Genomic DNA, 27,046 nt, shown 5'->3' with positions numbered 1-27,046 from the left:
TACTTATTTAGGTTTAACCTATTATACTGGCGAGGATTTGAAGTACTTTGCATATTTGCTCTATTAGAAAAAAATACTTCATCTTATTTTAACTTGGATTTTAAAGGCATTTTTGTGGCTTACACAGTATACAGAAATCATTATAGAACATTTTAGCAATTTGGATAAATACAATGAAGGAGTTAAAATCATCCATAATTCCAACTACCTAGCTATATATTCATCCCTGCCACACACATTTTAGTAATTGGTAGCTGAATGAAAATGATTCAAATAATGAACACAAAGCAATGTTAATTTGTTCCACATTACCTTTTTAAACATATTCAGATGAGAATACTTTGACTTAAACATTTGGAGGAAAACGTGGACTGTCCCATTATTCTTTTGAATATTAGTAATAACAAGTGTATAATCAATTTGATTCAACAGTCTCAAGCAATTAAAGATCTCTAGTCTCATATTATTATCCAAACTCTAACCTTGATGTAAAACCTCATCATCCAGCCTTCCACCTGTTCAGATCTGCTTTGGAAAGGGGTGTGGTCGGTTTTATTTTTTTCCCATGCACTAACTGTACATCTTCCTCTCTGGTATTGGAGAAAGTTTAAACATTAGAGGTTCCATGGATAGAATTTGTCTCTCTTGAAATGAAATTTGACTTCATTTCTCTAATAAAGCTTCACATCTCCCAGGGCTCACTGATGTTAAAAGCTGCCTTTGGGTCTCATGGGCACTATGAGTTCTACTGAAAAAGCCCTGCTGCAGTCTCTTTGATCTGGAAAATGTTTTTGAAATCTGGCCGTCACTGACTTTGAGATCAACATCCTAATGGCACCTCTAGTGCAGAAAGGAAAGCAAATGACACTGCTCTCTGTGTTAGTCTGTGGGAAATACATACATATCTTCCTATTCCCAATCTCAACACAAACACACCTTTTTTGTACATTTATTAACTACTTAAAGAGTCTATCTCTTGCCTTTGAGCTTCTCTCAGAGTAAGAGTACTGTACTATGTCCTCTACACCACAGAGGAAAACACTAAGTCCTCCATGTGATTCCATGAAGTCCCAGTCAGCAGTAGTAGATCCACTAGCTATTCAGGAGGGGCCTAAACAACATTCTAACCTATGTTTTGTTTTTCCCTTTGATATATTGAGAGTTGGTACATAATTCTGAAATTCTTGTTCTTTAAATTAGGATATCAATTAAAATTGTTATTTAGCATTCACTTATCTACCTTGATTCACTACAATAAAAAGAACAACAGTACACATGCGCACACACACACACACACACACCACCACCACCACCACCACCACCACCACCACCACCATCACCACACCTTAAAGACTCAGGGTCTAGGAGTAGACCATCTGCAATGAATCCCTGGTGGTTTCATTAAAAAGATCACTGCCTTTCAACTGCTTAGTTATCTCACCTTTAAATTGAAGATAATAATCTCTACCCCCAAAATATGATTATCATCAACATTGATGTGACACCATATAAAAATATTTACAGCTATAAAAATATAATCATTATCGTGATAATATTAAAAGTTATCTTTTAACTTATTTGTTTAGCTTAGGACATTCATATTATTAAATATTCTTTAATGGTTATACAGTATACATACAGCATATTCTTCAATACTGAATGGAATATATATATTTTCTAATATTTTCTCACATCACTGATCATCATCACTGTATTCCCTCCTTAAATACATTAACTGAATAGAACTGCTGAATCAAAAATTTGATTACTTCAAAAGCACTTAGTACTTATTGAAAACTTAATACAGCAAAATTAATATTTATTCTGTATTATGTCCTTAAAACTATCATTAAAGCTTGACCAGTTATCCACGGTTACACACAATTGCAATTGCAAGTAAGTGTAAGCGCATCTTTGGGAAATAATGAAATAAATGCAAGATAGTATTTTCTTTCCTAAGGAAGTAAATCAACACATATTGGAAATATTTTTGGACCTAGGAATTAGGAAGTCTATTTTAAGATTAGGTGAGAAAAAGATCCAATTTATCTTCAGAACTATGGAATACACTTAACATTATTTAAACAGAAAAAAAAAGAAGAAGAATGAGCAGCAATTTCTGTCTGTGATGGTTCATTACCAGATATTTAGATTGAGCTGCTTTAATTATATAAATGCATCTAGTGGATGAGTGTTAATAAACTTGGATTTAAATAAAATGAATCAAAATTTTTGCTTCTTTTTAGCCTATTATATTGTAACTAAATTCTGAAGCATATTCAGTAACTGCAGGTTACACAGTTGGCAAAACCAATCACTAAGGCATATAAATTAGTCAGTTCCTTGTCTAGCATAAAGCACATGGAAGTTAATCAGTTTTGATAATAGAAGTTTCACACAGATTATAAGAAGGTAACATGTGGTTCTCATTTGTGGTATTTCAGATAGATGCTATTATGTAGAATATCCTAACTTTATCAAGGTCCCTTTAACTCAGAGAATATCTTGCTTAAGGTATCACATATGTTAAGTAATAAGACTATCAATTTACTTTTCTTAAAAATCTTACCTTAAAATATTCAATTTTTGAAAAAAGATCCTCTCTCTGTGACACTCATATTCTGCCTCCCATCTCTCTCCTCTCTCTCTCTCTCTCTCTCTCTCTCTCTCTCTCTCTCTCTCTCTCTCTCTCTCTCTCTCTGTCTCTCAAGCATTTAAGTCTAACAAAGCAAAGAAAATATTTACCCTTACACCATTTGACTAACCTTATAAAGTAGTGGTAATTTTCCTAATTTCAGGAGTGCAATGTGATTTGTTATATTTTTCATTTTTTTAATCCTTTTTAAATCATCTGCAGTTCCATAACTCACATCAATGACTTCAGCCTGAAAAAGAAGAAAACACAAAAAGGTCTTAGAAGAATTAAATCCAACTATGAATTTCATATGACAAAATTATTTTTAATAATTAAAATCTTCAACAGAGTCTTTTTTTTTATTGGTACCGGGGATCAAACTCATGACCGCCTGCTTGCAAGACAGGTGCTTATGCCGCTGAACTAAATCCCCAGCCCCCATTAGAGAGTCAATTCTATTATTTTATCTTGTTCAAATTGTGATAAACAAGACTTATCTATTTCTATCAAGGTACAATTCTTCTGTTCACTTAAAAAAAAGTGGCAGTCGTTCATAGTTTGCCTCCTAAACAAATCACAAACCTAATGTATAATGATCATAAAGTTTCAGCGATATTATATTCTATATTCTGGGATTTGAGTTATTTAATGAACCATGGTAAGATTATTTTTTTAAATAGTCAGCAATGATTATATCATTCTTGGCCTAGAAGAAATTTAATTGTTCTTCATTGTTTCATTTTTCAAGGCTGTTCAAACAGTCATGGTCACTTGTAGATAAAAACCCATTGGGTTGTATAAGACATAACCTGAAAAACCAGACATATAGGTTTGGCATTCTAAGAATTTAAAGTCCCAGATTACCAGACTGTCATAGTTTCCATCACCCTATACCTAGTTATTTTATATTCTACATCAATATTACCTATTTTTAAAATTCCTCTTTAGCTAATATAAAAAGTTCATGACTTTCTGTATGCTCTAGCCCTAACTCTCTAGTGTAGTTATCTCTTTCCTCCTTTAGGATAAACATTGGATTGTGGAATCCATCAGACACATACTTAAATCACTGAAGATGATTCCTTTCAACTATATTTTCAGTAATTTCTGCCATTAATGTAATAGTTGTTATGCATTCCAATGATTAATGCAGAATTGATGCAGAATATGCTGTTTGACATTATAGCACATGTCCCTGCAGGTCAATAAAAGGAATTAATGAGAGCAAAGGTTAACAGAAATGGACATAGAAGAATCAGGCCTCTAACTTTTTATTCTTCTCAACCTGTTTTATACAAAGGGTATATATGGAAAATTCATTTGAAGGGTAACTGTGTTTCTAGAAGAATATGTGAATACCATTGAGGGGAAAGTAAATCTGCTCACTGGTGAAAATATTCCTAGAATGAAATATTTCCTTAGGCCTTATATTCATTTTAACTGCCAAAAAGTACCTAGGAATAGATTAAGCCCCATTTCAAATGTTACCTATGTGATGAACTTTATTTCTGAGCTGTCCAAAAACATACCAACTCTCCTCTTGTGAATGGCAGTCAATTTTCTCCTTTCTTAAGGCTCTCACTGCACCAGTTCCTATACATATATTTACTAACTTTATTTTCCAACACAAGAAAATTTGTCAGTGAGGAATTGTTACATATTAAATCTTACATAGGTATCTGGCATATACAGTTGGCTTGTGGATCTTGAATTAAAATACTTATAGCACTTGAAATGTCTCTGAAAAGTTAAGTTATACACTTCATATAGATTTTCCAGAAAAAACCTAATTTTTAAAAATGTTTCTGTCAGAACAGTTTCTCATTACAATTTTCTTCCTATTAAAATGTGATTAAATCACTGCCTTAAATACAATTTTTGAGTTTGCTGATGCATTACCATATAAATAACTGTTGATCTGTGATGTTAATAGCCTGATTAAATAAATGATCCCATAATATTAATGATTGCTTTGCAAAAATGAAGTAATTCATATTTTTCACTTCAAATTTCTAAGCTACATACTAATTATTTGTGACTCAATGACAGCATCTTAAAGCAGAGCGATTACTCAATTGGTTGCATTAATGAAGATGTATTTCATATTTAAAGAGGTTGAGGAAAAGCTTTGCTGTTTTGAGAGGATAAAGGCCAGACTATGCCTTTTCATGTGTAGATATACAGAAACATATGGCAATTGCAAAATATCAATTCTGCAAAACTATTTATGTTATTGGAAGGTGTCAATAATTTTAGTCAACAATGGCAATTTTATTTAAAGAGCTCTCATACTCATCTTTTATACACTGTATTGGTCAGTAGATTAAAGTGCTTTAGTATGTAAGAGGTTTTCTTTTCCACAAAAATATTTCTCAGTGTAGACACTGGTAATAGCAATCAATTTTGGCTCATGTGTTTTGATACTATATATTAAAAATTGATAATTACAAAAGTCTTAATGTTCTGATGGCTTGACAGGCAGTAATAAAACTATCCCCTGCCCTCAAAGGAAACCTCTAGCAGGTTCTTTCTGAAATTTGCTCCCATTTACCTTCAATCAAACTGAAATCAGAACTACAAGAAAGCACAGTGAATTTTTCTATGGCACAAATCTATATAAAATGACATAATAAAATGCCAAGCCATTTCTTTTCACATATTCTCTTTGTTACAAAAAATCTCTTCTTGATCCATTTTTCTGTCACATTAGAAAATCATTCACTCAATCCATTGAGGTACTACATTCAATTTTTGTCCAAACACCATTGATGAAGTCTTATGCGTCTCCACTATAGTCAGGAACTTAAGTGTTCTTTGAGCTCATCACTCTGTGTGCACCATTGGTTTTCTAGTGAGGACTTCTTCTGGACACATAGAAAAGGGTAACTGAGATGCAGAGGGAAATGGAACTTAGTTCTTCTTGCTTTCAAATGTTTTCATTGGACAGCAATATGAAAATGCCTAAATATAAATTTTTTATTTAAATTCTGTACAATAAGTTTTGATCTAGGAGCTAGAAACTTCAAAACAAAGCAATAATTGAAAAGGAAGTCAAATATTTTACTTGATAGAAAAATAAATTAAAGTACTGGGATGATATCAGAGGCTGGTAGTCTACAAATAAAGATAAGAGAAAGACTAGAGCACTTTAAAAGACTAATATTCAAATACAATTACTTTTTGTCTATGGCAAAATGGTAATAGAAGGAATCAGCACAATCTTAAAATAGGCAGGGACCACCACAGGGATGAGCAATATGCAAAATTCTAGGCCCTTCCTTACTGTTTTTTTAAAAAGCATCTGTGTTTTTTTGTTTTGTTTTGTTTTGTTTTGTTTTGTTTTTTCTGAGACAAGGATTTAAAAGCCATTTTTTTCATCAACTATGATTCTTTATCTGAACCTAAAGATGCCCAAAATTAGTAACTTAGTAGCAGAACAAACATTGACATTCATTTCATGTATCCTTTGCTATCAATATTCTTGGGTTGAATATCTTCTCAGCTATGCATAGTAGTGTGTTGATCATTTAGGGAGTGTGCTTAAGACCTGGCTTGACAACACTGTTTACCATTGGTTTTAAAGGATCTCCTTCTCTTCAAGACTGAGGACACCAGAATAAGAGGATTACAGGAACATTCAGCTATACCCTGAGGCCTCCCGCCATTGCTGCCATATCCTGTGATCATATTTACATGAGTGAGATCACCTCAGGGAGAGACAATCTTTTACTAGAAATGAACGCATCCCTAAGTTACAAAGATTCCAGAATTACGTTACCAAAAGTGAAATAAGTGAGCCAGACTGCAGCCCACCAGCAGCTGCCACTCCGAATGCCTGTATAATAGTGCTCCTCTTCCAGGTACCTGAATTGGATTCCTTTACTACCTTCCCTCTAATTTTCCAATTAAAGTTGTCTTGTTTCCTCCTGTACATTTGCACTTTAGTTTCAATTTCAATTATTACTAAAGCATGGGTTCCCCCTATCCAGTGACAAAATCATCCACCAGACAAGACAATTAACTAAGACTCAAAAGCAAAACATTACAAATGACATTCTATACATCAGTGGCTCTAGGGTTTTTAATTTAAATGCCATAAATCATAGAAGTTGTTGAATGAAAACCATGGAAATTGACTTCCTTCATCTTGTTCCCCTGAAACCAAATCGGGGAGGTAACCTTCTTGCTTAATAAAGGTGGCATAAAATGTTAAAATAATAAATCTTTTAAACAAAGAGATTGTTTATTGTGACAAGCAATAGTGTTTGTCATTTACCTTCTAGACACATTTCTAAAGATTAAAAAACAATTTCTGGGTGTGTCAGGTATTACAACCTCAGGAATTACAACAGATTCCTAATCCCTTTCTCTCTAGGTTGAATTTTTACTATAAAGAAATATAATGTTGAATAGTCAAACTCCAGAATTGTTAAAGAGTTATCACGCCTAGGAACATAGACATCTAGTAACTTCTATTATACGTCAGAAACTGTGCATATAATACTTGTTTCTCAGATAACAATCCTGCATTGTCACCATTTCACAGATAAAGAAAATGAGGCTCAGAGAGGTTAAAGAATCTGTCCATGTAACATGACTGGGATTCAAGATTTTCTCTTGTCACGTTCTGTGAGGTCATTTCACTCATAGGAAGGACAAAAACTTGAAAACCAGCAGAGAATAAGATTGCATGGGGCAGGGATACATTGCGTTAAATAGGGCAGGTCAAGCTGTGTAGCCTAAGTTTGGTTAAAATCACAGATTCCCGTACCATACAAAAACCATCAAACCAGAATCACAGAGAACTGGACTGCCTTAGGGCACTCAGGCTGCATAACAGTGTAGCATAGACGGTAGCATAATAATGTAGCTTAAACAACAGAAATGTATTAAAGTTGTGGAAGCTGAAAATGTGAAGATCAAATGGGGACTGTTTGCTTTCTTTCTCACTTCTCTTTATGTCCCACATGAAAGACAGAGAGAGAGAGAAAGAGAGAGAGAGAGAGAGAGAGAGAGAGAGAGAGAGAGAGAGAGAGAGAGAGAGAGAGCGCTAGAATTGAATTGAATTTTTCTGGGCATTCCGTGGTGTCTCATAAGGAAAAGTCCTATCTGGTCAGATGATCATCCTATCACTTCCTTTAACCTTAGCACCTTAGCTACGGTCTTACAGACCCCATCTCCAAATGAAGTCAAATTTGCCACTCTGAATTCACACATGAATTTGAGATAAAAGGAGGGTATGATTCTATCCATAGCAACCCTAGAATATATAATTCTTACTTAAAGTTCTCATTCTCTTTCATAGAAGCATCACACAGTGGAAAGAACAAAATTAGTAAGTCACAGCCTCCAACATAATATTTTCTGTTTCCAAAAGAAACCACATATTACTGTTGTTGAGATAACTTGATACATAAAGAAGCTTAAATGAAAAATAAAATATCTCTGATATATGACAAAGAATACTTGCATACATTATATGCATACCATTTAAAAAGCTTAAAACAAAAGAATTTGAAAATATTTTCTGTTAAATTCTTTAGTAAATAACACCCAGTAGAAATCAAAACATACTTGAACTTCTTCAATCATTTTATTTTTACCCTTGCAGATTTTTTGTTTGGTTGGTTGTTTATTTGGGGGGAGGAGGACAGTGAATTGAACTCAAGACCTCATGCTCAGTAGACAAGTGCAGTACTGCTGTGCCCTGGCCCCAGTAACCTTATTTTAATATGAAATTTATACAAACAAAACATTTAATCTTTAATTATAATTTTAATTTGCAAAATATAACTTATTCAGATGAAAAATAAATTTGGTAGAAAATAAGCCAATGCCAAGAAACAAAATACATTAATTAAGAAAAAATAGATCAATGAAAACTCAAACTTGACGGAGCCCAACTATAAAAAGTATATCTCATATATGCACAAGAGAAACATAAACAGAAATTGTTATTTCCAAGCTGGATGAATAATTGCTAATTTTTATTTGGTTTTACTTCCTAAATGTCAATAATCACACTAAAAGAAACATTGATTCTAGATGAAAATTAGCATCATCACAGTTAATTATGATAGAAATCGAAAATGAGCTATCTGGATAATTTAATAAAAGCAAAACCACTCAGCTTCTGGGGACTCTCATTGCTATCTACTAAAATTTTGTGATGGAATCATATATGTGTACTTAAACACTCACTGAAATGCAGATAAAGGCACACTTTACATAGTAACAAAGTGGTCACAGTCATATTATTCTACTGTCTCCACCACCAATCAGACTTCTTGGCACACAGTCAATACTCAGTTATATAAGTGAATAAATGAAAGGATGTGTACGTGTATGTGTGTGTACGCACACATGTAAACAGTAAAGTTTAAAAATCATAAATCACTAGCATAAAGGAGAGAGATATTTGTGTCTAGTTTGAACCTGGAGAGGATGACATGTGTTGAAATTAACTAGAGACTTTTCAGAAACTAAGGAAAAGAAATAAATAATAAATCAATATATGAACTGTCCTTAGTGATTTCAGCAGCACCACTTTCAAAACTAAACACATTTTATTTGGTGCATTCTATATGTCCAGCACTGTTCTAAGTTACATAGATATAGATAGATAGATGGATTCATGAACTTCTTTAATAACAATAATAGTCGAAATAGATTTTATACATGATAAATCTAAGGCTAAGAGATATTAAGGAATATACTCTGCCTTAGTTACTAAATATTAGACAATTAATTCAAACATAGCAGTCTACAGTCCAGATTCACCATTGTGATATATGATCATAGCATTACCAATGCTATTATTTCCAAAGACAAAATTAGCACAGTAGGTTAGGATGGTAGATGGAAGGGTAGAGGCCCTTTTGAGGATAACACAGATTATCAGAAGTTGAGTCTCACATTCTAATCTAGTGTTCTCATTAGTGAAATGGTAGCTTTTAGATAGAGCAGTCAGTGAGATCAATGGGAGTCAATGTCAGTAATAATAAAAGTCAAAGTCTTTGCATGGGTCTTTCCACACATTCTAACACCTCCTTTCTCCCACCAGCACTGGCTTAAGCAGTTTGGGGCATGTAAATTGTGCGGTTACATAAAGGTCTGTGTTCAGAAATGACCCGTGTTTAATATTCTGCTATCACTGACTTAAAATTCTTAAACTATTTTATGAGATTTTGTATTTTCAGCTTGCCCTGGAACCTACAATTACACAGAGGCCTGACTTCTTTCCCTCTTCCCTGGCTCTACTGCAGCATTTGAGTATGCAGCACACTGTTTTCCAGAGGCTTGGTGTTAGCTGCTCTTCTTGTTAGAATTACTCTCCCTTGTCAGACATGTGTGTCTTATTTTTCTAATATTTTCAGATCTTTCAAGTTTCAGCCATCCACTTATGCCAGCTATGACCACCCTATATAATATTAAAATTACTCCTCCGAAAAGAATATACTCCACTTTGTTTCCTCTGCTTTTATTTTCCCAACGTAGAAAGAAGCAAGTGAAAAATAAATAAATATTTTGCGGATGACTAGTGCTATGATAGTTTATTACAAGGGAAATAGTATGTCTAGAAGAAATCTAATGTGTAATACATATAATGGCCAAAGCAAAGTGAAATTGCTGTAGAGTTATCAGCTAGGGAATCTCCCATCTCAAAGCTCTGCATACTCATTCTTGTTGACTTCTGAGACATCAGGAGTTCAGGAACAGGCAAAACAAACAACCAAAAATACCTCTATATTCTTTCCAAGTAGTAAATGAAAACTTGAGAATCGTAGAAATATCATAACTTTGCTCTTGCTTTCTCAGAATGACATCACCTATAAAGACTTTAATGACATCACCAAATGAGTTTAGATGTTTGTTTTGGGACATAAAATTGAGGAATTTTATTGGATATGATGGTGAGATGACTGTAAGCAGAAGAAACGGAAGGATGACAGAAAAAGAGCATTCTCATTTCCTATAGTCAACTAAGTAAAATAAACAATTGCTGAAAGTATCTCTCCCTGAGGCAATTGATTGTGGATGGCTTCAGACACATGTTGGACACACTCCAGCGGCATGCTTCTCCTCCACCTTAAATTAGAAAAAATTATTCATGCTTATGAAATGATTAATGGCTTGAAATTTTTTGGACTTGACACTTTCAACTGAATCAATCACTCTGAGCCCTCCAATGTATCTGAGTGATTCAGAACATACAGAATATTTAAAAATCTTGCTTGTCTAAAACAGTAATTTTCTACTCAAATTAAAAAATGGTACACCCAAAGATTTTTGATTATAGAATAATATATTATCAAAAATACTTTTAGTCTAAAAACAAGTTTTTGAAGTAGATTTTAGTTTAAAGGCTTTTTAAATTATGTATAACCTAAGTTTTTAATCTTTTACACATTAAAGTGGTTATATTTATCAAAAAATTTAAAATCAAAATAATTGTATAACTTTAGCTTTTCATCTGAAACAATATTAGTATATTAATAATTTCAAGAAGTTCAGAGATTTTTAGAGTTTTATTAGTACTTTTATTTTTAGTTCAAATCCTGGTCTCTCATCGCATACATTATCATGAAGAACACAATGCATTCAAGCATGAAAATCTGTGTTGCCTCCTCCCAATCGTGTGGCACTCGTCAGTAGAGTCAATCATCACATACCTTTCAAAACACTGCCCCAGCTAATCAAGATCAGTTAGATAAGGGCTGCAATAAATGGCAAAGTCATTTAAAATATTTCATAACCAGTGTAGTACAAATATGTCAGTTGAAACAGACATGTGTCCCTAGCTGGAGAATTAATTCAATATATCTCAAAAAATTCAGTAGTGAACATGGGGAAGAATCTATATTTTTGTCTTTATTGAAAGGAGTCATATAAACAGATATTTCATTACTGTAATATACATATATATATATGTATATAGAGGAAAGCCAAAAATGTATACACACTAATACTTTTCAAGAAAAAAATATTAATGAGAATTTTTTTCAATAGATGGTGTTACCCTTGAGGCTGTAGTATCAATAAGTGATGTCAACAACTGTGACAAAATGGCAGAGATACAGATCTCGATTGAGGAAAGTAAGAACATCTTACTGTAGTAGTTCAGGCAAGTGATTGAGCCACTGAGCTAAATCCGTGGTCCCCTTGCTATAGTGCTTCAAATTTGAGAATATTACCAAAGTACAATTACGATGGAGGCATGAGTCTGAAGCAGAACCTATAACACGCCTGACAATATCATGAACTCTCTAAGTGTGGAAAACACAGTAGTGTGTGATGTGGATAAAGGAAAATCCAGCAGACCTCCTTGGCTAAAGTGCTAAACAGTCCACATGTGACCACAGAAGTCTGCCCAAGCACATGGGCACATTCTTAACAGCAGCCAAGTGGAGAGTTTCCATACCAAGATGGTTCCATGTGATCAATAAAGATCCCCTGGATCCAACATCCAGTTTTGTAAATGGCTTCAACACACAGCAGGTGAGTATGAGCAGTTAGCAGAGTGTGTGTGGTTGGATAAAACACAGTAAGCTAATGGGAACAGTGAACTGACCTAGCTGCCTATATTGGGAACTGGAAAGTCCTAACGTGCATGTCGGCAAAGCAGCCAATTTACCAAAGTCATTGGTGTGGAATGTCAGCTAGAGGTTTAATAGAACTATTTTTCTTTGAAGGTACTCTCACAGCTTTAAGTGCACCTAGACATGCTTTGCACATCCATCTACCTGCCACCCATGGACTTTATGGAAAGGATAAATTTTTCTTTCAACAAGACAGCATGCTTCCACACTACCACAAAGACATATGAGCTTATCAAGATGAGAATCTGCGATGACACTGGCTAGGAAAAAGAGGTACAATTGAGTTCCCTGCACATCCCCCTGATTTAACACTGCAAACTTTTATCTATGAGGGTTCCTCCAGGATATCATATATCGCAGAAAACTCCTACATCCTAGCCTTAGCAAAGGAATTAAAATGTATGTGCAGCGATCTCAATGACCAAGGTTACTCAAACAGCAGATTGCCATGCTAATAAATGTCCGAAAGTTAATAGCCACCAGTTTGAGTACCTCCTCTATTTGTAGAGGTCAAAAGTAACTCATATTAATCTCATGATGTCTTCATAAATTTAATATTAAAATATTTGTACAAACTTTTTCTTTTCCTGACCTGTGTGTACCTTTTTTTTTTTTTTTTTTGGCAAAATATATACAATTGACTACAGTGATATATCAAATGCAATGTTTAATGGCACAATGACCATTGTTTAACAGCACAAATAGTAAAAACAGGACAGAATCTCTAATGTTGACACATATTAATACATATTGTTTAATATTTATAAAGTGTCTTTAGTTTTGTAATCTAATATACAATGTGCATCTAAAGAATAAAAAGTTAAAATTCAGTTGAAATGATTGTAATATAGCAATTTAAAGACTGTAAAATACAGCCATGTTAAAATTCTATATTATAAACCTATAAACTCCAAAGTCAATGGACAATTGAGTCTAGAATAATACTGTATACTAGATTAAGAAAGTAATATTGTAGGGAAAATTAATGTTTTCCAGAATTGAATAGTGTCTTAGACAATGGCCACTCATCTGACTTATTTGTCTAACATTAAAAGTAACATAAACAGAAACAGAGAGAGAAATTAGGGAAACCACCTCCTTACAAAATCATCTGCAAAATGAAATACAAATGAATCAATCAAAGAAAGAAAGTAAAATACCTTTACATTTAAAACTATAATACTCTGAAAAGATTGAAGAAGATATCAGAAAACATGAAATATCTTTTTTTTTCTTAGATAGGAAGAACAAACATAATGAAAATACCATGATCCCAAAAATTTTATACAGATTTAATGCAACCCAATCAAAAAATGCAATTGTAACAAAAAAAAAATAGCATACCTCACAGAACTAGACAAAACAATGCTAAAATTGTTATTTCAGGGAGATGTAGAATAACAAAAATAATTCTGGGTAACAAAAGCAGGGCAGGGTGCATCACAATCCCTGACTTAAAATTATATCACAAAGCCAAAATGATAAAAACAGCATGGTACTGGCAAGAAAAAACAGACCCAAGATTAATGAAACAGATTAGAAGATGCAGAAACAACTTCAAACAGATTTAGCCACCTTATCTTTGACAAAAGGGCCAAATACTTTCACTGGAAAAAAAATCCTCTTTATTAAATGATGCTTGAAAAACTGACTTTCTACATACCAAAGACTAAAACTAGATCCATATCTCTCCTCATGCGCTAAAGATTAAAATGGATCAAAGATCTAAATATTAAATAGAAACACTAGCGTTATGGGAGACAGAATAGGAAAAATTCTTAAAGACAGAGATGTAGACAAAGATTTTATGAAAAAATCCCAGTCACACAGGAAATATCACAAAGAATCAACAATTGAGTTATCACCTTATTAAAAAAAGTTTTGCATATCAAGAGAAACCACAAACAGTAAAGGGACAACCCAGAGAGTGGGGAGACATGTTTGACAGTTGTTCCTCAAAGGACTAATATCTAGAATATATAAAGAATTGAAAAAAAAATCAGACTCCCTCAAATTTAAACAGCCAGCCAAAAAAATGGGCACCTGAGATAAACAGACACTTCTCAAATGAAGAAGCAGTAAGGGTAAACAAATATATGAAAAAAATTTCAGCATCATTGTTTTTTTGAGATGTAAATTAAACAACACGGAGATTCTATCTCGCTATGGACTATTATCAAGAAACCAACAAATAACAAATGCTGCAGGGATTGTGGAAAAAAGAATTGTTTACCACTGTTGGTGGGAATTTAGACTGGTGCAACCACTGTGGAAATTACGTAGAGATTTTTCAGAAAACCTCACTAGAGGTTCCACTTGACCTTGCTATTCCCCTTCTGGGACTCTTCCCAGGAGAATTAAAAACATCATTCCACAGTACATATGCACATGCATGTTTATAGCAGCAGAATCTGTAATAGCTAAAACTTGGAAGCAGCCCAAATGGCCAAGGGCCAAGGAATTACTGAAAAAGATTGGTGCTTTTTTACAATGAAGTGGTATGCAATCACAAAGAAGGACAAGCCAGACATTTCTAGGTAAATGGATGCATACTGTTAAGTGAAGCAAATCAGGCACACGTGTTTAAATATTGCTTGGTTTCTCTTGTGTGAGAACCTGAAAGTGTAAATAAAGACCAAATGTATAATAGATATTATAAATAGGAAGAAAACTTTCAAATGTGAAGGGAACTAGGGAGCGAGGAGGGAGCAATGAAAGGAAGGGAAAGAAAGCAAAAGAACACAAAGGAAACAAAACATTTATAAGTAAGGAAAGTAAGAGGGGTTGAAGGGAGGAGGCGGAAATGGAAAAAAAGAAGAAAGAGATGACATATAGAGGTACAAACTCCATGAGAGTTATCATCATGTATATGTAAAATGTACCAATAATATTAATTTTTAAAATAAATGAGAATTAACCTAATCAACTGGTGTCATGGTTCAGAGTACCTAAAATTCTCATGTGTTAGAGATGGAGCTTTTGGAAAAGGAGGGAATTATGGGATACTATACTGGAGAGTAAATTAATCTACCAATGCATTCATACCTGAATGTGCCATTAGCAGGTGGCCCCTGGTGGAGAGAGATGGGTCACTGGGCTTGGACTAGTGAGTGTCCATTCTTGTTCCTGGCTCCTCCTTTCTGGTTTGGTTTTCCGATTCCCATGGCCTGAGCAGCTTAGCTGTGCCATGCCCTTGCCTTGTGTCCTTTCAGCTCTGGAGCCACAGGACCGTGGATTGAATGCTGAAACTATGAACCTTCATAAACCTCCTCTCCATTAAACTGGAGGTGTCAGGCATTCTGTGTCAATGATAGGAAACTGGTACATCGGGAGTAATTTTTAACCATTTCTAGTAATCAATAGAATCATTTTTAAACTTTTTTCTTAATTTTATTGGTATAAGTGTGATACACAACATGATCACAGGAAACATAGAGTTTGTACCTGTATATGATAGATCTTGAGTCCCTTTTTCTCCACTCTCCTTCCTTCCCTTCAACCTCTCTTCTCTTCCTTATTTACAACGCTTTGTTTCCATTTTATCCTTCTCTTCCTTTTTTTTCCTTTTTTCTTCATTTCTTTCCACCTCTCCCTCCTAGGTACTTCTTTTTTTTGAACAATTTCATAATACTTATTGTATGCTTTGGTCCTTATTTATATTTTTGGTTTCTCACACCAGAGAATGTGATATCGACATATGTGTATGATTTATTTCACTTAAGATTATGGTTTCAAGGTGCATACACTTACCTCGAAATGTCTCAGGTTTACCCTTTATGGCTGAGTAGTATTCCAATGTATAAAAATATAACTTTTTGTTCATTCTTTAGTTGATGAGCACTGAGTTTTTTCCAAGATTTAGATATTATTAATTGTGCTACTATAAACATGGGTACATATATATCGCTGTGGTATGTTGCTTTTAATTCCTCTGGAAAAATACTCAAAAGGGAAATAGATCGAATTAGATCTCAAATCCTAACTTTTGAGGAATCTCCACATTGATTTTCACAGTGGTTTCACCAGTAATTTTCACCAGTCTACACACTCATAAACAGTGTAGAAAGGTTCCTTTTCTCCCACAGCCCCTCCAACATTTGTTATTAAAAGCCAAAAACATAACTTTAAAAACAATTATGAAAGAGAGAGGAAGAAGGAAAAAAAGAAAGAAACATAATGTTGGAAACTCGAAGATAGTATTAAAAAGACTTATTTCATTTTTCAATAGTCCAAGTCAAAATGCATTTTCATTTCTGAGATATATAGTGAAATGGGAAATAAAAGTTTCCTTTCATACTGTCTTACTGAATTGCCGAAATAAGGAAAGCTAGTAAAAACATTACAAGTTAAGAAAACCTTCAATTGCAATATACCCTAAAGAAAATGAGTCTTGGAAAATGTAACAGAGGATATGGAAGAATATTGTAATAAGAATATTAATGAAGATATTGTCAAAAAGATGAAATCTGAATGATTAAAATCAATGCACTCATCTAAGAAAGTTTTTTTAGGTATTAATAGTTATAAAGTTCTTGAGAAAATGAAAAATATCTATTAAATCAAACAAACATCAGACATGCTAAGGAGTAAAACATAATTACTGAATTTTGAATAGAAAGCTATTATTTTTTCTTTTAAGAATGGGAATTAAATAAAGATGGAATGCTAGGAAATTCATCAATAAAGAAAAACAGGTAGAAAATGTGAGTTAAAATACAGCTGGTAACAGCGATACCACATTAGTTATTGGTCAACGTTTACCAAAACAGAGATTTAAAGGGCTGGGGATTTAATTCAATGGCATAAGTGCCTTCCTGGAAAGAGCGAGGTCATCAGTTTGATCTCCAGTGCTAGAAAAGATTTTTATAGAAAAATACAAGAAAACAACCCATTTCACTCTATTACTTTGACAAATGTTAGAAATGAAAAAATGTGAAAGATTGGAAAAACCGGATCTAGATTATTCTTTAATATGAAATAGAATAATGTAAATCATGTAGAGGAAGTTATTCCTACTATATATTTCTATGAATGTCAGCACTAACTTAGCATCAGATTTTTCTGCAGTTTTCTCACTTTTCCCATGCTTAAATATATTCATTGTGCTTCCTGCAATAAACTATGAAGAAAAGCCCTACAAAACAAAATAAAATCAAATTATCCATAACAACCCTATACAGCTTTTTCAAAGATAAACATCTAGTTTTAAATTGTGTACCCCAATCAACTATTCAGGGTAATGCTCGAGAGTAACACCAAAAAGTGGTTGTGATATTAAAACTCCAGACAGCACTAGAAGTTGGTCCCTGGGGGTTCAGGAGAAAGATGTAAAATCAATAGACACTCTTATTTTGCCAAATACTCCTGGCACCAGATATATCCCAGAAAGATTTTTATCTCATAAAATTCTGAAGGAATTCTTGAAAAATCTTGCCTCTTAACCTTCCATTAACTTTATTGAGAAAATAAACATTTGCCCACCTCTAATCCTGCAATCTGAATGACATCTGCCTCTGTTAATTCTATTGGCTTTTGAGGGGCTTTTTTGATTGTAGACAGAAGTAGGTGATCTGAGGTGAACTTTGAGTGCACACCCACTCTCCCAAAATTGCACTCTGTGCACCCCATTCCAAAAAAGAAGAGGAAGAAAAGAAAAGGGAGATGAAAAGAATGTAGAAGTGGAAAAAGGAGACAATTAGAGTAGAGGAGGAGAATGGAGGGGGCAAGATAAAGTATCAGAGTTAAAAATAAAAATAACGTATGCTATATGCTAGCATGAATACACCAAAGTAAAACCCATTCTTCTGTATAAGTAATATGGACCAATTATAAAACAAGAACTTTTAAAAGAAGGTATGTGATAAGAAGAACAATGAAAGGGCAGGAGGAATTTCACAAGAAATTCCAACTGTTAGGCAACTGAGACAGAGTGTGTGTGTGTGTGTGTGTGTGTGTGTGTGTGTGTGTGTGTGTACTATGAGGATTACAGTGTACACAACTACTATGACATGTTGTAAGTAGAAGATGAAATCAGTACCTAAACCATTTATATAACCACAGTGCCAGGACTTTACTAAGATTGCATCAATTATTTTCGGTATATTTTCAGAACATTTTTATTTGACAAAAATATATGATAATTTTATAGCTGAGGAAACTGGAACTTGAACTGTTTAAATAACTTCTCAATATTCAAGTTATATCAATCTACACAGATTTAGAATTCCTTGCCTGAAGGTCAGCTTCTCCTATTAGATTACCAATTGTTTGTGACAGCATCCAGAGAGTTCTTTGTAACTGGCATATAAAAAGGCACTCACGGGGCTGGGAATTTAGCTCAGCAGCATAAGCACCTGCCTTGCAAGCAGGCAGTTGTGAGTTCGATCCTTGCTACTGATAAAAATGAAAAAGACAAAACAAAAAACAAAAAAACGCACTCACTATATATTTACTGAATATAGGTATGTCTTGTTATAGTAGTGAGACTCGGTCAGCTAAATTTTATTTTAGTCTATCTTTTAATACTAAATTAAAATGTATAAATAGCAAATTAATAATTGTAGGGCATCAGTTTTAATTAATAATACTCAACTTATTAAGGTAGGGATGAAATTTGACGGATTGAATTCATTTTAGAGACTTTTTCCTGAAGTCATGAATCTATGTGACAGATTTTGCTTCCAAATCAATTGAATTAGTATTTTAAAATACTGCACAGGACCCCTGGGCTGTGGAAAGCTTCCTGAATCCCACCTCATGAGCCAAAGGGCACAAGGTGATTTCCAGCACACAGGGATGCTTTGGAACATTGCTCCAAGCCAGTAAGGCCCCACTCAACCTCCCAAATCACCAGAGGATGCACTGGAGATCCCTGCTGGCCTATCTTGGATACGCTCAGTGACTCCTGGGCAGCAGACAGCTGCCTGCATCCTGCCTCCTGAGCTGAAAGTGTGTGAGGTAATTTCCAGCACATGGGGAATCCTTGGAACATGGCTTTGAGCCAAGAAATATAGGAAAAAGACAAAACAAAATACAATCTCAAACCTCCAGCCCATCCCAAACAGGCCTAGGAGACATGAACATAGATGAAAATGTCAGCTAAACACCAGAAATAATTGAAATGGTAGCAACTGAAGTAAAGAAACAACTCCAGACCAGGGATTTAGCTCAGAGACATGAGTGCCTGCCTGGCAAGCACTAGGTCGTGAGTTCAATCCCAGGTACAAAAAAAAAAAAAAAAAAAAAAAAAAAAAAAAAAAAAAGAAAGAAAGAAAGAAAGAAACAACTCCAGGAAGCTATAAAAGAACTCAGATCAGAAATAACCTCCCAGGAAAAAGAAGAAATGATAAATGCAATGAAAGAAATGCTGAACACATCTAAAGAAGAAATAATTAAAACATTAGAAGAACAATAGACAAAGATGGAAATATTGAATGAACAATATAAGAAACAATGCATGAAGCAGATTCAAAGAGATATACAGGAAATCAAAAATCCCATCAAAAGCTGGCAAACTGCCTCAGTGAATGTGAGATATACTTTCAGACCTCAAAGACATGATTGCAGCTAGTGAACAGGAAAAAAATATCTTTTAAAAATAAGAAATCAGGAAAAAGCAATTCAACAGGTGCAAGACGATACAAAGCAAAGCAACATAAGTTGATAGCTATAAATGAAAAAGAAGGTGACAACATGAAGGATATCAACAGTCTATTTACAGAAGTAATAGCTGACTATTTCGCAAACATGTGAATAGAAACTGACATACAGATCAGTGAAGCATATAGAACTTCAAATAATTATAACAAAATAGAAATACACCCAGAAATATAATTATCAACACCCCAAAAATCCAATAGAAAAACAGAATATTTAAAGCTGTTAGAGAGAAGAGACAGATCACCTATAAAAATAAGCCTGTCAGAATCACAGCAGACTTCTGAACACAAACAATGAAGTCAAGAACATAGAGTGAAGTATTTCCAATCCTAAGGGAAAAAAATGTCCAACTCAGACTGATGTACCCTGCAAAACTGTCCCTCAAAATGGATGGAGAAATAAGAAACTTCCACGACAAAGAACAGCTGAAGAACTTCATGACTACTAAAACAACCCTGCAAAAAATACTGAAAGACATTTTAGATATACAGAGGAAAAAACTGCTAAGCAAAGCAAACAATTAAACAGATTGGAAAGGTACAGAATTAACAGCAGAAAGATAACATGTCAAAAGTAAACCAATATATATGTTATAACCATTAATGTAAATGGCCTTAATTCACCAATTAAAAGAAGCAGACTAGCAGAATGGATCAAGAAACAACATCCAACCATAGGCTGTATACAAGAAACCCATCTAACCCAAAGGGCAATTCGTAATCTGAAAGTCAAAGGATAGAAAACAATACTTCATGAAACAGGAGCCAAAAAAACCCAGGGGTAGCTATTTTTTCTTGCAGACAATGTAAACTTCAAAACAAGAATGATGAAAAGAGATAAAGAGGGTCACTATATACTAGTTAGGGGAAAACTTTAAAAGCAAGAGATAACAATTTTAAATATCTATGCACCGATCTTGGGAGCACCAAGCAATATAAAACAAATATTAATAGAAATGAAAAATTGAATAATCAATAACACAATTATAACAGGAGACTTTAACATACCATTGACACAAAGGGACAGATCAAATAGACAAAAAATCAGCAAAGAAATAACAGAACTGAATCACACCTGTGAAAAAATGAACTTGGTGGACTTATACAGAGTGTTGCACCCAACAACATAAGAATATGCATTCTTATCAGCAGCACGTGGACAGTCTCTAAAACAGACTTATACTAGCCCACAGAACATGCTTTAGGAAATGCAAAAGAAATGAAATTACCCCATGCATATTACCAGAATATAGTACCATGAAATTAGAAATTAATTACAAAAGAAACAACAAAATCACCACAAAGACATGGAAACTGAATAATACACACATGACCAACCAATGGGTCACCTAGGAAATTAAACAATATCCACAAGTTAGTGAAAACACAAATACAACTTACCAGAACCTAAGGGATGCAATGAAAGCAGCGCTCAGAAGAAAACATTGCACTGAATTCCCACATCAGGAAAACAGAATAAACCCAAACAAAAACCTGATGCTACACCTCAAACATCTAGAAAAGAAGAGCAAGTCAAGCCAGAAGCCAAAAGAAGGGAGAAAATTATAAAGGTCAGAGCAGAAATCAATCCAATAGAGACTAAGAAAACAATACAAAGAATCAATGAGTGAAAGAGTTGGTTCTTTGAAAGAGTAACTAAAATTGATGAACCTCTAGCCAATCTTATTTTAAAAAGGAAAGAAAAAACTCAAATTCATGTAATAAGGAATGAAAAGGATAAAATCACTACAGATCCTATGGAAATACAGGAAATACAATATTTATTTCAACAACCTCTACTCTCATAGGCTTGATAACACAAAATAAATGGACAGATTTATAGAAACATGTGAATTACCAAAGCTGGGTCAAGAAGATGTAAAACTGCTGAACAACCCAATTTTAATGAACAAAATTGAAAATGTAATTTAATCATTAACAACACACAAAAGTCCAGGTCCAGACAGATTCAGTGAGGAATTCCTCAAGAAATTCAAAGAAGATTTAATGCTTACTCTCCTCAAACTCCTCAATGAAATTGAGAGGGAAGCAATTCTTCCCAAGTCATTTCTTGAAGCAAATATTACTCTAGTACCAAAACCTGAGAAATGCTCAAACCCCCCCCCAAAAAAAAAAGAACTATAGGCCAGTCTCCATAATGAACACAGATTCAAAACTTCTCAATACAATTCTGGCAAAGAGTGTGCAGAAAATCATTAAAAATATTATACACCATGACCAAGTGGTATTCATCCCAGGAATGCAGGGACGGTTCAACACATGCAAATCAATAAATGTAATCTACCATACCAATAGAGCCAAAAATAAGAACCACATGATCATTTCTATAGATGCAAAACAAACTTTTGATAAAGTCCAAGTTTATTCATGGTAAAATCCTTACAGAAAATTGTAATAGATGGTATTTAACTCAATATGATAAAAGCCATTCATGACAAATCAACAGCCAGCAGTAAATGGCCCCAAACTGAAAGCCTTTAACCTAAAATCAGGAACAAGATAAGGATGTGCATTATCATCACTCCTATTCAATATAATACTGGACATACTAGCAAGAGCAATTAGACAATAGAGAGAAATAGAAGAAGTAAGCATAAGAAAATAAATTTAATTATCATTATCCACAGATGACATAATACTCTATTTAGAAGACACCCAAAACTCCATTGAAAGACTCCTAGGTATAATAAACAAATTCAGTAATGTAGCTGGATACAAAGTCAACTCCAAATATTAAGCATTCCTCTACACAAACAACGAAATCACTGAGAGAGAAATAAAGAGAAGCTATACCTTTCAAAATAGCATCCAAAAAATGTAATACTTAGGAATCAATCTAACAAAAGAATTAAATGATCTATTCAGGGAAAATTATAATACCCTGAAAAAGAAGTCAAAAAGGACCTCGTGTGAAAATGGCCATTCTCCCAAAATTTTTGTATTGATTTAAGGCAATCTCAATCAAAACACCACTAGCTACCTTATAGATATAGAGAAATTATTTATAAAATTCATCTGGAACCAGAAGAGACCTAAAATAGCAAAGGCAACTCTAAGCAACAAAGGTAAGGCAGGAGGCATCACAATTCTTGACTTTTGAAACTATACTACAAAGATACTGTTAAAAAATCAGCATGGTACTGATATAAAAACAGGCCTGAAGATCAATGGAATAGATTAGAAGATACAGCTACAACTACAAACACAAACAATACTTTATCTTTGATAAAGGGTCCAAACACATTCACTGGAAGACTGATAGTCTCTTCAAGAAATGGTGCTGGAAAAATTGGTTCTCCGTATGCTGAAAACTAAAACTAGACCCATGCCTATCAACATGTACTAAATTAACGTTTAAATGGATCAAAGATCCAAATATTAAAACAGAAACACTAAATCTGTTGGAAGACAAAGTTGGTAGAAATCTTGAAGACATAGGGGTAGGTAGAGAATTCATTAACAAAAATCAAACTGCATGGGAAATATGCCCCAGAATCAATAACTGGGATCATGTCTTATTAAAGAGCTTTTGCATGTCAAAATAAATCTGCAGCATAGTGAAAAGAAAACCCACAAACTGGGAAAATGTCATTGTCAACTGTCCCTCAAACAAAGGACTTCTGTCTAGAACATATAAATAATTTTTAAAAATCAGACCTCTGAAATTCAAAGACCCAATAAAAAATAGGCATCTGAGATGAATACACAGTTCTCATTTGAAGAAATTCAAATGAGAAATAAATACATAAAAAAAAAGTTGATCATCATTAGTCACTAGAGAAATGCAAATTAAAACCACACTGAGATTCCATTTCACTCCATAAGGAATGGCCAGGATAAAGAAAACTACCAACAACAAATGCTGGAGAGGCTGCAGGGGAGTGAGGGAAGGAACTCTTCTGCACTGTTGGTGGGGGTGCAGACTGGTGCAACCACTGTGGAGGTCAGTATGGAGATTCCTCCAAAAGCTAGGATTGGAAGTTCCATTTGGCCCAACTATTCCATTTCTAGTCATATTCCCAGAAGAGCTGGGAACATCATACCACAGTGATATATGTGCAACCATGTTTACAGCCGTACAATTTGTAATAGCCAGATCTTGGAAACAACCTAAATGCCCATCAACTGAGGAATGGATAACAAAGTTGTAGTATTTTTATACAATGGAGTACTACTCAGCTATAAAGAATGATCACAATGAGATATTTATAAGTAAATGGATACAACTTGAAACCATACACATAAGGGAAATAAATCAAACTCACATGTATAAATACAATATAGTCTCCCTAATATAAGCAATGGTAAGAATACATAAGATACAAAATCCTCAATAAATACAGTGAAAGAATAAGAATCTGCTCAAAAGGGAAAAAATAATGTCTCAGAGAAAAGAAAGAAAAAGAAAAAAGGAAAGGAAAGAAAAAAATATCTAAAATTGTATAAATACACTTAGGATAGCTAAGACGATTGGGCTAAAAATTGTGTAAGTTCTTGGAACAAAAAGTGAACATGCATAGGATTGGCACAATTTTGCATGTTAGGGTCTGGTGCTCTGAAGAACTCTTGAAGATCGTTATGTAAAATAACAATTCTAGCTAAGCTCCAACCACCTTGTTTTGAAGGCCTGTATCGTCATTATTTTGGGCTCTTTCCTATTGTTATTTATTTGCCTTTTTTGTTCATGTTTTTCTAGAAATTTGTTTTGTTTTGTTTTTCTCTGTAATATAGATAAGGTAGGTATACATGTAGAAGCTTATACATGTGTAGAACTTCTCCTAAACAGTTTATGAGAATTGATTATATTATATGTGATGAAACGAACAGCTATGTTGATTAAAATGAGACATTAAGGTATCCACTCCTGATACCATACTGTCATGCTGTGAAATCCAGTAATACTATTATTCTTAGTTCAGAGTAGTTTTACTTTGCTTTCTATTGTTTAATTTCAATATACATGAAGGTATGGACAGCAAATTTGAAGAGAACCAGAGACATTATGTAAGCCATTGTTGATTTTTCTATTATTTGGTTTTGAAGGCCTATAATGGCTACATCACTCTGTTCTGATCAGCTTATTACTATTTTGTTTTGTATGAATTCACTGTATGTGAAGATATGGAAAACTATTTAGAAGAAAACAAGAGACACTATGTTAGCTATTGTAGATTTCCTATTGTCTTGCTTTGAAATTTGTGTCACTTACATTGTTTTCTTATCTACTTTGTTCTGTTTTGTTTAGTTTTACCTTACCTAAAATTTAAAAATTAAAATAAAATAAATTATTGTACCAAGCTAAGAATCTAGTTTGAAATAATTTTCAGAATTTATTAAAAAGAGGTAAATCTCATTTGTAAATGATTATATTCAAGTACTGGCATTTTATAAGACTTGCATATAAGCTAAATTTGATAAGAAAGTTTTATTACCACTTAACTCTGTATACATCAGACAAAAATACTAAAATTTTCTGTCAGAAGCAATTATGGTAGCTCAGAATCTTTAGAAATAAGTTTAGTCAAATTAAAAGTCTAATTTAATCATTTTTCAATTAAAATGCCATATTCGTTCTGGTGAAGTCTCTTACATGTTGCTTAGTTAAATTCATTGCTTAAATTCATCATTTTCTTTAAAACTTTTATTGATTTGCTCTTATTATCTTTTCTATGCAGAAGATATAACTTTTCTGGCAAATATTAACTATGGATAATGGTTCATGAGATTGCTTCTTTTTATGTGAATACTTCTGAATTAATTTTAAGTTAAAGGGGAAAATATAACTCACATATGTGGCAGATAAGCCCTTTGTTAGTTTTGTTTAGGAGGCATTGTGGGTTCTCCTACGAGTTGCTGTCTGAGCTATTGGTTCTCCTGGAGAAGCTGTGGTCTTCACATCGAGCATACCTGGCTCCGCAGGGGAAGACATGTGCTGCTTGGTCTCCAGGATGAACTCCTCACGCTGCTTCCTGGCAGGTACCTGACTATGCTTGTCATCGGAGGAGTTCGGGGCCTCCGTGTTGCTGAGGACAGCTGTGTTGCCTTTCAGGACAGCCCTGCTCTTTGTTGTGAGGGTGACTTCTCAGCTCCTCATCCCACCATCACAGCTCCTTCATCCTGCTGGCATGGACTTTCTGGCTTCCACCGCTGACCCTTGGTTCTTCCTGTCACGGATCCGTAAAAGAGACTGGCCTGAGTCTGTCTTGTGGGCTCTGGGCTTCCAGTTGGACTCGTGGGAGGCAATGTCCTGAGTTCTGGGTTTTTATCTGGACTCATGTGGAACATGTGCTGTGGGCTTTAGACCCTTGACTAAATAATCTATGTCTTTGATGTTGTGGATAAATTTCCTGCATTTTTCGGTGTTAATTCCCGGTGACCATTATAAAAACATTATAAACTCCATGTCCTGATCTGAATTGTTCTCTGTGTACAACCCCTGACTACAACATTCTTTAAGTTTTTCTTGACACGATTCATCCTTCTGCATTCAAGAATAAAACATTTCACACCTAATGTCTTTGAGCTTGAAGTTAAATTAAAAATATAATCTGAATATTATGCATATTGTCTTATTCAAACTTGTTAAAGATATTTTGCTTGACAATTAATATTGATCATATTAAACAGATGATGGAAGATAGTAGGATGGCATGATAAATATAATAAAATTTTATACTTCTACAACTGAATAATATTTTGATTCAATTTAAATGTGTCTACTTTACACCAAAGAGCAATCATTTCTAATCCTTATTGAATACTTTATATGTCCCAGATACTTTGTGTGATTTCTACCCTTTCTTCCTTTAAGTAACTATCATTCATTCCTTTATATAGACAAGAACAATAAGTTTTAGAGAACTGAGGTGACCGACCCACATTTGTTCAACTGATAAGGAAGCTCCTGAGCTCCGTGGTCTACAGAACAGGGTGGTAATCAATTTGTTAATAACAATGTATCTCTGCCCAACTAATGAGTTGTTGAAAGTAAACTTCTCCATAAAAATGCAGAATCTGGCTTGCCTCTTAGATTAAAAAGCAATGTTACACTGAAGGAAACCATCAATGTCCCTATAATGTATGGGAACAAGAAAAAAAAAAAAACACTCTGCTCAAGAAGTAGAATATGGCAG

General features: G+C 34.0%; 1 protein-coding gene across 11 annotated transcripts in view; it reads right to left on the bottom strand.

Annotated features, from left to right (window-relative positions):
• The window catches only part of Naaladl2 (N-acetylated alpha-linked acidic dipeptidase like 2), a 1,233,816-nt gene that overhangs the window by 486,331 nt on the left and 720,439 nt on the right, over positions 1-27,046 (bottom strand). For all 11 annotated transcript variants that reach the window (XM_063229030.1, XM_063229028.1, XM_063229032.1 and 8 more), the window contains one exon: positions 2,766-2,885. In XM_063229030.1, the coding sequence (XP_063085100.1) occupies positions 2,766-2,885 (120 nt within the window). The remainder of the gene's footprint in view (positions 1-2,765; positions 2,886-27,046) is intronic.

Source organism: Cavia porcellus, unplaced genomic scaffold (genome assembly GCF_034190915.1).
Source record: "Cavia porcellus strain 051 isolate PalLab524CR breed Dunkin Hartley unplaced genomic scaffold, mCavPor4.1 scaffold_17, whole genome shotgun sequence".
NCBI lineage: Eukaryota > Metazoa > Chordata > Mammalia > Rodentia > Caviidae > Cavia > Cavia porcellus.
The sequence above is the reverse complement of the archived record's forward strand: the minus strand, read 5'-3'. Positions and strand labels throughout refer to the sequence as shown.